This window comes from Bubalus kerabau, chromosome 10 (assembly GCF_029407905.1).
Source record: "Bubalus kerabau isolate K-KA32 ecotype Philippines breed swamp buffalo chromosome 10, PCC_UOA_SB_1v2, whole genome shotgun sequence".
In the NCBI taxonomy this organism is placed as follows: Eukaryota; Metazoa; Chordata; class Mammalia; order Artiodactyla; family Bovidae; genus Bubalus; species Bubalus kerabau.
The window spans coordinates 76,786,012-76,799,329 of record NC_073633.1 but is presented as its reverse complement, the minus strand read 5'-3'; the positions used below and the strand labels follow the sequence as shown (position 1 = coordinate 76,799,329).

At 40.7% G+C, this 13,318-nt stretch overlaps 1 protein-coding gene across 1 annotated transcript in view; it reads left to right on the top strand.

Annotated features, from left to right (window-relative positions):
• The first annotated feature begins 2,629 nt into the window (after positions 1-2,629).
• The window catches only part of CCDC175 (coiled-coil domain containing 175), a 77,930-nt gene continuing 67,241 nt past the window's right edge, over positions 2,630-13,318 (top strand). Inside the window, exons 1-4 of the mRNA XM_055538233.1 lie at positions 2,630-2,820; positions 4,776-4,861; positions 6,651-6,762; positions 10,808-10,943. Of these exons, the coding sequence (XP_055394208.1) occupies positions 2,643-2,820; positions 4,776-4,861; positions 6,651-6,762; positions 10,808-10,943 (512 nt within the window). The 5' untranslated portion in view covers positions 2,630-2,642. The remainder of the gene's footprint in view (positions 2,821-4,775; positions 4,862-6,650; positions 6,763-10,807; positions 10,944-13,318) is intronic.

Genomic DNA, 13,318 nt, shown 5'->3' with positions numbered 1-13,318 from the left:
ACCACAGATCAAAAGCATCAATTCTTTGGCACTGAGCCTTCTTTATGGCCCAACTCTCACAACTGTCCATGCCTACTGGAAAAACCATAACTGACTATATGGACCTAATATGGGCACATACCCTTTCATGGATCACAGCCTTGTTGTGGCAAAGGGCTTGCATAATTCAATGAAGCTCTGAGCCATGCTGTGCAGGGCCATCCAAAATGAACAGGTCATAGTGAAGAGTTCTGACAAAACATGGGCCACTGGAGGAGGGAATGCAAACCACTCCAGTATTCTTACCACAAGAACCCCATGGACTGTATGTACCCACATTAGCCCTGTATTTGTTATCATTAGGGTCAGAGTAAGGAAGACAGACTCTATTTTCTTGAATTTTTACTCCTCAGGAGGATTTGAGCATAGTCCAGTATTGAACCATCAGAGATCCTTAAATTCTGAGCAGAGCAAAGCATTGAAACATGCAACCACTTCCTATACATGAGATGTTTAACCAAGACTGGGACCTTGACCTGGTTTAGCCCAGGGTCTAGAAACACAACCAAGAAGTTGAGATTTTCCCTAGAGGTACCAGATTTATGCAGAGGCAGGAACAAGAGCGTGTCATCATCAAATACCATATAAACCTCAAATACTGTAGGAACTGCAAGTATACCAGAATACAGGATCATCAACACTCCTGTGCAAATTAGGGGTCAAACTCATGCAGCAGCTGGATTCTTTCATGACCCTGTCAGCAACAGGGGAAGCAGAAGCAAACCTGCTTATCATAACTAAAAAAATAAATGTCAGCATGGGACTGGGGTATTCTAATGTGCTGTTCTGCTCCTGAGTTAAAGTCTGCCTGAAAAATATTGACTGGAAAAGAGAAGTATCTGTTTATGTCACCAGAGAAAAACAGGAGAGAAGTCGGGCCTGACTTCTGGCCCGGTGAACACCATCTATGGCTACTGAAGGATAAGAATGCTTCTTCATGCTCTCAACTATTTTAAGTTTGTGTATTTTCTTTTTAAAAAAGTTTTTTTTTAAATAATAATAAAATGCTTTACTGTCTTTTGTAATTACAAAGGTATGCAACGCCCCCTCAGGGATTGGCCTCACTCATAGACAGTGGAGAACAATGTGATCCAAAAGAAGTGATAAGTAGGAAGAATATTCTGGTGACAGCAAAAAGGTTGGCTTAGGGTGGTCCAGTCAGGATAGTTCAAGCAGAGGAATTTACCACAGGAAATTTGCTACAAGGGCTATAGAAACCAGAGGGAAGGAACATAAAGGAGATCCCAGAGACCAGAAAGCTGCTGCAAATCTGGTCCATGCCCACATGCCTGCACTGACTGATACACAGCTGGAGACTGCTAGAGGCACTGATTCCCACTCTTGCCACCTCGGGAGCCGCCAAAGTTGCTGGGACACAGTCGATTGCGGTGGCCTGAAACTGCCACTCCAGGGGATGAATAGATGGCTTCTCTGCCAGCTAATCTCCCAACGGTGTCTGCAAGCAGCCAACAAGTGTGTTTGAGGAATGTGGTTTCTAGACATCTTCCGCCTGACACACAGAGAAAAACACAGAAGGGCAGGGATAGATCTGAATGTCAAATCTTGCAGAAGGGACCCAGGAGGGAGGCCAGGATGTGGGTCTCCATGGAGGAAGGAGGCCTGGATTCTGGAGCTAGCTCTGCTGTTGATGTGCTGTGTCCTCTCCAAGGCAGTATAGCACAATGATCCAGGACATACATATACTCTGTGTCCTCATAAGCAAAGTGGGGAATAACACCCACCCCAAAGGATGGTTATGAGGGTTAAATAGGATAATGTAGGTAAGGCAGGACAAGGCCTGCAAGATAGTTCCATTCAACAAGATAGTTGTTATGTTATTTTCCCTATGATTTCAATTTCAATTTCAATCTGTAAAGAAAAGTGAAGAAGGAGGGGGTTAAATCATCTTTGCTACTCTCTAACCAGCCAGAGGAAAGAGGAACTAACAGTTACTCTCAATCTGAGCCTGTGCAGGGCTGGATTTTAGAGACACAGAGAAAAATTAATAATACCCCTGCCTTGAAAGAGCTCACAGTTGGATGAGAAAGCAGAAGAAATTCACTGATTCAAGGTAAAATGTGCTCAGGGTAGAAGGTCTGCAGGGAAAGGTCTTGAAGGATACAGTGATGGGTTTTGTAGCATAATGGAAGGATTTACACAGGCGCCACTTTAAACTCCAAATGATTATCTGTGACCCTGGGCAATTCACTTAGTCATCCCTGCCTCAGTTTCTTTGTCTGTTTAAGTGGAGATTATAAAAAACTTTCCTTACATAGCCGTTGTGAACATTAAGGGAGCTGTACATAAAGCTCCTCCCTTTAGTACCTAGCACTGAAATGCGCTCAAACATGATCAGATTCCCCCCAGGCGGTGAGAAGGGCACAAGTGTTCAGCTACAAGGCCTGAACTAGAGAAATGGAAATGCAAAGAGGAAATGACGGCTAAAGAGGATATCATAGCTACAAGATCCCTTAATTATTGTGGATAAAGTTAGAGAAACTGGCTAGGCACCCACCCCAGGTGAGAGGCACGAGCTGGCGCACTGCCTCAGCGTCCGCGTTGCCCGTGGCAACCGGCAGTCCTTGCCTCTGGCCTGGTCGAAAATGCGCAAGAGCAGTAAGATGGCTCTGAGCTCCTGGTCCCAGGAGCTGGGGTTAGGCAGCAAGAAGGCGCTGCCGGTGGCCGCCGTCTCCACCGGCCCCTCCCTGGAATTATGCACCTTCCCCTCCACGCTGGGCTCCTCGGTCGCGACCGACGCTCTTGAGCAGCTCCTTGTTGTGGGTGAGCGGCCCGTGGGCTCTCGGAGGGACATCTCGGAAGTGGTGCTTAGAGAGCATGAAGCGGAAACCCTAGAGGGAACCTTCTCCAGCTGGTTGTGGGGGAGATGGGCGACAGAGTGGGACCCGAGGCTCAGCTCACACTAGTAGCTGGTGACAAATCCCAGACAAATCCTGAACTCCCAGGCTATTGCCATTTCCTTGTAATTAGAATGCCCAACTGCATTTAGGCTATGTGTTTAATTTCACTTCGTCTCTTTCTTGCTTTTTCTTGGCAAGTTAACTTTCTCCAACACTTAGTCATGGCAAACTGGAGACTTGAACTGGTAAATCAGAAAGTGAGTGTTCAAGAAGCTCCTGTTGCCTTAGGCAAGGAACTGTGTATTAAGCACAAATACTTTTTCTGCTAACAATTTCTGGACCGTCAGAAAATTTGTCATAGGAGAAAGCTTCATTATGCTTTCTTGCCCTAAGTGTGAGTTATAAAATATGTAGCTATCCAGTCCAGTTGCAAGTGGGAACGTGCTTGTACTCATTCATTCCATAGAAGAATTGAAAGGAGATAATAAAGGACAGGAAGTCTGGCGTGCTGCAGTTCATGGGGTCACCAAGATTCAGGCATGACTTATCAACTGAACAACAGCAATAGCAAGCCAAGCATGCCTGTCCCTCCCTAACACACACTTGCTTGGAACCTCAGGAACTGGTTTTCACTCGGTTTGAGAACTTAGTCCATTAAGAGAATCCAAGTTCCCTGGAACGGAGGGCAGAAAACAGCATTTCTTCTGGGAGGTGAGGATGGCCACTCAGGGCATGGACTCTGGAGTCACACGCCTTGTGTCTGAATCCAGACTCAATCAGTGATAGGCTCTGTCACCTAAAGCACATCACATAACCTCAAGTCTTAGATCTCTCACTTGTGAAATGGGAAGCATCATGGAGTTATAGCAATCAATTTAGATTATACAAACATTTGAAAAATTAAGCTTATCAAACTCATGCCACACATGAGGATGCAGGCCTGGAATCTGTTTAGACAGGATTTGTATAATGCAATGGTGCCAGAGCCAAGGTGAGTGGAGTTTCCTCTGTTGGCTCTCCTCTTCCTTTTTTCTTTTCCTTCTTCTCTGTCTGCATGTATCTTGTCTTCCTTACTTGTGCGAACATTTTCCAAACCTCTCTTCTCGTGTGTTTTCATCTTACAGTATGTGAGAGAAAGGTAATATCTTTTATATGGCAGTGAATGAAAGGGGTTAAAAACTCTTATCTAACTCACACCTACCGGTTTCATAAATATTTACTCTCACCCCATGATCAAAATACTGGCACAGAAGTGAAAATGACATGATGGATTTTTAAAGAATTAAGTGTTTTTTTGTAAAATATTACATTTAGGATATATATGTATGTGTGTACATATATATATATATATATATATACACACACACACATGAGGAGAGCATGGCAACTCACTCCAGTATTCTTGCCTGGAGAATCCCCATGGATGGAGGAGCCTGGCAGGCTACAGTCCATGGGGTCACAAAGAGTCAGACATGACTGAAGCAACTCAGTAGCTATATATATATACAAATATATATATGAAGACTTTCTTAAGCCCACATTATGGGCATGTTATATTTATCCCTTTCATAAAATATTTATTGAATTATTGAATTTTTTGTCCTATACTATACAGATTCCTTCTTTCTACCATGAATTATACAAAGGTGGAAACTTAAGAGGAGGCTGACCTCAAGAAACATGAAGTATATCCCTAAATTTGTACACTGTAAAATAAGAAATAATAAGTACAAAAGAGATTCATAGTATTTACTATAAAAATTAAGAGTTAGAAGATGTAATTCTCAACTGATTAAGCATTTGAGCTAGACCTTTAAGGGTTAAATAGGATTTGGATAGATAAGTAAGAGATCTTAATTTTCTGATTTTTTTTTTTAGAACAATCACTGCAAAGTGACTATTTTAAATGCAATGAAGAAGCTAAGAACTTTCTTAAGGACGTTGCTATCGCTGTTAAGAAATTGGTATTGTATTACCTATAAGAGCTACTTTTTCAATCTTCCACTTACTTCTTCATCAAACTTTAATTTAGTACCAACTCTGTTCAACGTACTTCAGTAGATGAATAAGGAAAATATTTGCCCTGAATGAAAATTTTTCTCAGTTTACTAACATTTGCACCAGTGTGGATCAGCCGTGGATTGCTGCCCGTTTCCCAGGCAGAGCACCGAGTTAAGGCCCTGTGCTATGCAGGAGGGCAAGACTGCTCAAGAGAAGAGGCCCTGGTGATAACAGAGCTCAGTTAAGAGTGAGTCACGTGCCATCAATATGTGAACATTGCTTAAAACCAGCAAACAACCTCTGGGATAAACTGCATGCATAGTGCCAATTTCCCCAAGTCTCTATAAGCAATTCCTCACAAAACTGGTGAAAGATTGTTCGGGACTTACTCCATTAACATAGTGCTTTTCAATGAAAGCAAACAGGTTCTCTTTCAGTTATGCTAACTGGGCCCCATCAAAGTAATATTTAAAGACTTTCCTTTTGAAATGTCACAACCATGTCTATTTGGCCTTGGCCCTGAATGATATTTCAGAAAGGTGACATCCCATTTGATTTAAAAATATTGAGTAAAAATCTCCTACATATCAAATATCTTAAAATGTAGAAATATGGCTATAAAATAAATGAGTCGAGTCTACAGATTGCTGAAAAAAGTTAATCTCGTTACTTTGTATTTTTATGAAATTATATGTATTTGTACATGTATACTACAGAATTAGATTTTATAATCCCAGTAAATTAAGTACATATATGTAAACACTGAGAGTTTGTGTGTGTGGTACTGCGTTGTGATCCTGTGGAAACCTTTTCCTCGTTTTGTTCTTTTATTAAAATGTTATGTCTTTCTCCAGGATTTGAAAAGTTTAAAGTATTTATTTTGGCTTATTAAAGTATTTAGCATGTCTCCATATACCATATGATCTGTGAAATCCCTTAAATAGAGATAAATCCTCTCATTTTTTATGGTAACATTTTCACTATAATAAAAGCATCGTGTGTTCACTCTGGAAAAGTTAAGGAAAAATAGACAAGCAAAAGGAAGAAAGGATAAAAAACATCATGATCCCACCCTAAAATAATCATGATTAACTCTTTGATGGATGTCTTTCCTACTTTCAGGATATAGATGATGCCTGTATTGAATTTTATTTTTTACCAGAAAAATGATCATACTAAATATACAGTTAGGCAACCTGCTTTTTATGATTCATAAAATATAATGGCACTTTTTCAGATCGTAAAGAACTATACCCACTACCACCATTTATTTGAAACAGTTTATCTGTTATTTCCACTATCAGATTATCAATTTTTTAAATGTTTTTCCTTTTTTTAAAATAGTCCCACATATATATCCCCACCTGACTATTTGTTTGGATTTTTAGGTAGATATTAGAAAACTATCATTCTTTTTATACCTAAGCATGCTTTTACAGTCATGTTCCAGTTTATTAAGGAGATTTTTCTCAATGTCACTCTTTTTTAGGAGTCTTTCCTAAAACAGAACACACACATAGTGAAAAAATAATTTCTGAGTAGAAGAAATTAAAAGATAAATGAAGAAAGATACCTTAAAATCTGATTGGAGAACAATTATTTCCCACTTTCTATTCCAAATAAAAATGACAGCAAAAGATGTTTACTGAAAAGCAAATTTTGATGTCTGAAAACATTTGTGGGCATTGTTTAGGAAATCAATCTCATTATTTTAATGTCTTAACTTTTTAAATATGTAACTTACATTTTCAGGAAGAAATGAGAAAGTCCACAATAGATCTTCTGGAAATTGAAAGCATGGAACTCAGCAGATTATATTTTGTATTGGAAACTCTTCCCAGTAGTGTTAGCAGAGAACTGGAAGGTACTTTGAGTTTATTAACTGTAGAAATGTAGTTTATTTTATAAGGCAGTAATCTAGTACTTGTAGCAAGATGAGTTGAATAGTTATTCCATATCAAAAAATAGCCAGAAAGAGTATACAAGACACATACAGTGAGATCCATAATATGTTTCCCTTTTAAGTGGGATAACATATATGACTTGAATTTATATAATTATTATAAATAGACTAAAGTCAATATTTGTCCTTTTGTGACTGGCTTATTTCACTTGGCATGTCTTTAAGGGTAATTCACGTTGTAGCATATGCCAGAATTTCTTTTACAGATGAACAATATTCCATTGTATGTATAAACCATGGTTTGTTTATCCATTCATCCATCAACAGACCCTTGCATTATTTCCATTTTTTAGCTATTGTAAATTATGTAGTTACAAAATAATAAAAATAACAATTATAATAGTAAATAACTGTGCTGTTACAAACGTGTGCTTATATCCATTGTATCAAGTGTGCAAATATCTATCCAAGTCTCTCCTTCCAACTCTTTGGGTAGAAATGTAGAAGGGAATTGCTGGATTGTATGGTAATACAGTAATTTTGTGTTTAATTTTCCAAGAAGCTGTCATATTGTTTTCCACACTGACTGCACCATTTTACCTTCATTTGCACAATGCAAAAGCATTCCAATTTTTCTACATTCTTGCCAGCACTTGCTATTTTCTGTTTTTGTTTTAAATAACAGCCACTCTACTGGATAAGAATTGCTGTCTCTTGTGGTTTTGATTTGCACTTCCCTAATGATTAGTGATGCTGAGCATCTTTTCATGTGCTTATTGGCCATTGGTATATCTTCTTTGGGAAAATGTCTGTTCATTTCCTTTGCCCATTTCTTAATTAGGTTATTTGCTTCATTATTGTTGAGCTGTGGGAATTCTTCATACATTCAGGATGTTAACCCCTTTTCAGATGTATAATTTGCAAGGATTTTGTCCCTTTTGATGGGCTACTTTATCACTCTTGTTGATAATGACTTTTGATACACAAAGGTTTTTAATTTTGACATAGTCCAGTTTATCTATCCTTTCACTTGTTGCCTGTGCTTTTGGTGTCATATCCAAGAAATCATGGCTAAATCCAATGTTAGGAAGATTTCACCTGTTTTCTTCTAAGCATTTTATAGTTTTAGCTCTTATATTTAGGCCTTTAATCCATAGTGAGTTAAATTTTGTATTCGTTGTAAGATCAGACTCCAACTTTATTTTTCCAGCTGCCAGGAGTGTTGGCTGAAGCTCATAGCTCAGTTCCTCTGCAGGAATTGTCCTTGACAAAGAGAAGGGCTTCAGTCCAGGTTACAGCCCTCCCCTAGGGCTGCCCACATTCAGTGAGTGCTCCCCAGGGGAGCGCAAGGCTCTGCCTGTCTCCGTCTCTGTAGATACCTCTCAAGTGCCACTGCAGCTTTAAAACTCATTATCATTTAAACCCTCCACCCTTCTGCAACTCTTATCTCCTCAGAGGAGATGTTCCCCAGCTCTATACAAATTTAAAAATTTGTTTCCTAGGGAGCTCAACCTAAAACAGTGGTCTAAATAAACTGAAAAAAAAAAAAAGATTTTTAAAGTAGCTGTTCCAGTTATCCATTTATTGCCTTGCAGCTCCGAATCTACCTTCATTGTCTGCTCTGTCATAAGGGAGTTGGGTCCTGTAAGTTTCTCCCTTTGCCAGCGGGCCCAGTGTTAAGCTTTGTTAGTACAGGGCACTGGAGGGACACTAGAGGAAGAAGGGGTTCTCTTCGTGTTCCAGTGTGCTCGGCTTGGCCAGCTCTTGCAGTGCAGGTAACTTCTCCCAGCAGCGTGCAGCAGCCCTCGGTGCCCGGAAGTTCCCACCCATATGCCTCGGGCAGCTTCATGGTGGATTGCTACCTGTGCGGCACCTCCCTGTGAAGCTTCTCTGGCACTGTTTGCAGTGAGTTCTGAAGTGTAGCAATTCCCTGTGGGCAGGTCTCCCCAGTTTCCCCAGAAGCCATATTTCTAGTAAGTTCTGCCAACCCAGCTTTTCATGAAGTTCTTTGCCATCCAATGATCCACAGCCCTCTTCAGTGGGATCTGGATCTTGGGACTGGAGGTGCTGCTTCCTACAAGGCACTCTATCTTGGCCTCTGGGATAGTGCTGCTCCTTGTGCTGGGTATTGCTGAATTCTTTAGAGTTCTCTTTGTGCGTGCTGTGCTAAATTGCTTCAGTCGAGTCTGTCTCTTTGCAACCCCATGGAATGTAGCCCACTCGGCTACCCTGTCCATGGGATTCTCCAGGCAAGAATACTGGAATGGGTAGCCTTTCTCTTCTCCAGGGTATCTTCCAACCCAGGGATCAAACCCAGGTCTCCTGCATTGCAGGCAGATTACTTACCAAACAAGCTAATTCTCTGATACAGTTAATAATTCCTGATGTTAAAATTTCCCTATTCAATATGAGATTTCTATCTCCCAATTAGACTCTGAATGATATAGTCAGTTATGAAACAATATGTTCAGTTGGTTGGCAGGGAAAATCCAACAAACTCCTACATGCTGATAAAAAATAAAACTTAAAAGAATCTGTGCTCAAAACAGAATTAAGAATGTTTTTGTTTTATTTTCTTTTGATGGCTTTTTTTTTTAACTATCCAGTTACTTTTATAAGCAAGACAAATATTTTAGCAGGGAAAAGAAATACTGTGCTAGTTTATAAGGTCTTTGATACACATGAAATACTTAACCAAATAAATTTAATTGGCCTTGTATTATAAAGCTTTTCAACTCAAAGTATGGTCCTTGGATCAGCATCAACCTCACCTGGGAGCTTGTTACAAAATGCAGAATCTCTAGGTCCTCCTCAGACCTACTATATCAAATTCTATATTTCAACAATACCCCCCAGGTGATGTATATGCATATTCAAGACATAAAGTTTGAGAAGCCCTGCTACAATGGGCAATTTAACTTATAACCTATGAAAAAAATAATCTAGTTTTCTCAGGGGAGCTACCAGTTTCTAGGGAATTTGTTGCATAGAAATGGATAGCCCAATACTCATTTTTAAACAACAGTTCAAAAATTCATGCATTTTCACCATCTATCTCTCAAGCACAGAGGTGATCCTTTGAAGTCTTCTGTGATTTAAGGCTTATGTGATTACACAGATATGTTATTTATCAATGGATAATTTATTTTTTTAACACACTGGCTTCCCCAGAAAGCAGAGCCAGAAGCAGTAGCTTTTGCACTTTTATTTATTTATTTATTTTTAATTTCAATACTCTATTTATTTATTTGGCTGCTCCAGGTCTTAGTTGTGGGACTCAGGATCTTCCATCTTCATTGTGGCATTGAGGATCTTTTTTACTTTCTGCATGCGGGATCTAGTTCCCTGACCATGGTGGAACCCAGGCCCCCTGCATTGGGAGCATGGAGTCTTAGCCACTAGACCGCCAGGGAAGTCCCTGCACTATTAATTTATTAGGACATACAGTCCAGGTGGATGAGAGTGGGATAAGGAACCAAAGCAGGAAGAAGGGAGAGCTAATATGGAGGCAATATGATGCTGACTACTGGTGACAGCAACTAGTTAAGTACGAGAATATCCCAGGACACAGTGGTACCCATTCTCAGGAACACCCAGGCAGTCCACTGGTGCATGCTTGACACATCTCCCAAACTTTGCGTTACACGTACATGGGGGGTGTGAGTATCTGAAGATGTCCCATAGTAGAGGTGACAGGAAAGTCCTAGATAGCTGAGAAGTGGATAGGACAGGCAGGAATCAGGAGCTGTCAGACTACACCAGTCTAAAGTTGTGCAGAGCTCATAGAAAGCTGGTCACTGACCATAGCAGCAGCTGAAATTAAGGATATAATTGATAGGTGAGATTGAGAGGGTCCAAAGGGGTGAGGGAGAGGTGTGTGATCCAGAACATACTTAAAAGAATATTTCAAAGAAAGACATAATTTGTTTATGACTTGAAAGGTCAGTATCTACAATTGTGCAGTTTCTCAAATAATTGAGTAACATTTCTTCCACTTACTTTTAAGAATGTGTCAGGGATGCACGCAGAGTGAATCTTGTTGAGATGAGTGAACTACACACAAAAATTACAAGGATAAATGATGAAATCGAGTTTCTAAAGAAGAAAATACTCCATCTGCAAACAGATAATACAGCTCTAGGGTAGGTATTTTTGTTTGTTTGTTTGTTTGTTTGTTTGAAGGAGTCAGGTTCTGGGGATAAAGTGGGAAATTTTTCCTAAGGGATTTGTCCTCTGGTCTGATCTTCCCTGTAGCTCAGTCAATAAAGAATCTGCCTGCAAGGCAGGAGACCTGGATTCAATTCCTGGATCAGGAGGACATGGCAACCCACTTCAGTATTCTTGCCTTGGAAAATCCCAATGGACAGAGGAGCCTGGCAGGCTAGAGTCCATGGGGTCACACAGAATCGGACACGAATTATCGACTGAACCACCTCTGAACTGGTGCCGGGCAAGTTAAGAGGCGGAGATAACTTGTAGAAGATGACTGGGCTGATGAGGGATGTGTGATAGCTTCAGAGAGCTGGGAAGAAAGCAGAAAATCTTCGACCACCATAGCCAGGAGACTGTAGGATTTCAGAAGGAATTCAGCTTCCCACAGTAACTACACACAACTTACCGTGTGTAAGTCACACACTACCTCGAACCCCAGCTCCAAAGGTATTGTGTTGCAAGTATAATATCAAACCAGGTATACTGTAACTAGATTAGTTCTTTAAAGACATTCAGGTATAGTCTTCTGGAGGGCTGAGGATCGGAGAAGGCAATGGCACCCCACTCCAGTACTCTTGCCTGGAAAATCCCATGGATGGAGGAGCCTGGTGGGCTGCAGTCCATGGTGTCGCTAAGAGTCGGACACGACTGAGCAACTTCACTTTCATTTCTCACTTTCATGCATTGGAGAAGGAAATGGCAACCCACTCCAGTGTTCTTGCCTGGAGAGAATCCCAGGGGCGGGGAAGCCTGGTGGGCTACCGTCTATGGGGTCGCACAGAGTCGGACACGACTGAAGAGACTTAGCAGCAGCAGCAGGGCTGAGGATGGGATTGGTCCTAGATATTTATTACCTGCAATTAAATGGAAGCTGACACCTGTTAGTTTCATTTGTTGATTCTTCAGCTGTGTTATTAGCACTTCCCCCTCTGTGGGCTTCATCTTTTCCATCTGTAAAATGAAGATTACGAATCTTGATTTACCCAGTCCATGAAGGAAGAGATATTCTGAAAGAAAAAACAATAAAATCCTGAAGAATATCTCAGCTCTATGAGTAAATTTGCAAGAGTAATGTATAAATGTCAGACTTCCAGTTTGTGAGAGTAAGAAATACTCAAAGAGCCCTCATTATAGTGAAAAAGTCTTCTTGGGAAGGTAAAATATTCAGAAGGTTGCTTTGGTGCAAAAGATATCAGAGCATCAGGAATTAGGTGGGATCTCAAGGCCCAGGGACAGTTTTCTCGGAACACCTATTTTGGAAGATGCTCCATGAAAAAGAAAAGTCATGACCACGTAAGTCTGAGAAAGACTGCATACACTAATCCCTCTTGGAGATTCACAATGCATATTTATGCATGGTGAATACTAGCCACAATTACCGGAGACCACAGACTATCAATTTCTAAACTACTAATAAGGAAGCTAATGCCCAGGCTGAAATACTCCGATCAATTGGCCAGCACATCACACCCCTATGGACCAGTGACTCTCAAACTTGAGTGTACATTAGCATCACCTGGAGTGCTTTTTAAAACACAATTTACTGGGGCATCCACCGCAGATTTCTGATTCAGTAGGTCTAGGGAATGAAGGCAAGAATTTCCATTTTTAACAAGTTCCTAGATGCTGCTGCTGGTCCTGACCACGTTTTGAGAATCACTGCCCTAGAGAAATCTTCATGGAAAGCCAAATTACAAGTGAACATAACGTGGGTTGCCTGATGAACCAGCATCACCAAGCTACAGTCAATTATTGCATCCATTTTTGGAAGAAAGATGTACATCAAGGTGCCCGCACTCTCTGACAGGCTGGTCCCCCCCTGGACAGTCCTCAAAAACTGGACACATGCAAGCTCTTCAGGGGTGGGGGAAGGGGATTTCCTCAGGTCCTGAGAATTTGGGAGACCAACCCATCTCAATGTACCTAGTCAGGTGTATTGATTTGATATGTTTCACTTTGCTTCCTTACGGCTACTCAATCCTTAGTTTGCTTCATTCTTAGCAGGCTTTCTCTACTAAACCTACAAAATACCCATTATTTGACACCATCTAACCTGGGATTCTTTCAATTGCCTTTCTGTGGTGGAGTTAATTCTGGAAAATAAACTTACCAACAACCTGTTTCTATTTTCCCGAGCCTTTGCACACAATCCCCCTGAACTTAAGTGTTTAGCTTTGGAGATTAGAAGAAAGTCTTTACATTGCAGGAGATTTGAAAAAAGGAAAACAGAGAAATGGCATCACTGTTCTTCCTCCAAATCTTTTATTGTCATTCCTGGGGCAGATGTTTCTCACAATCTTAGGGT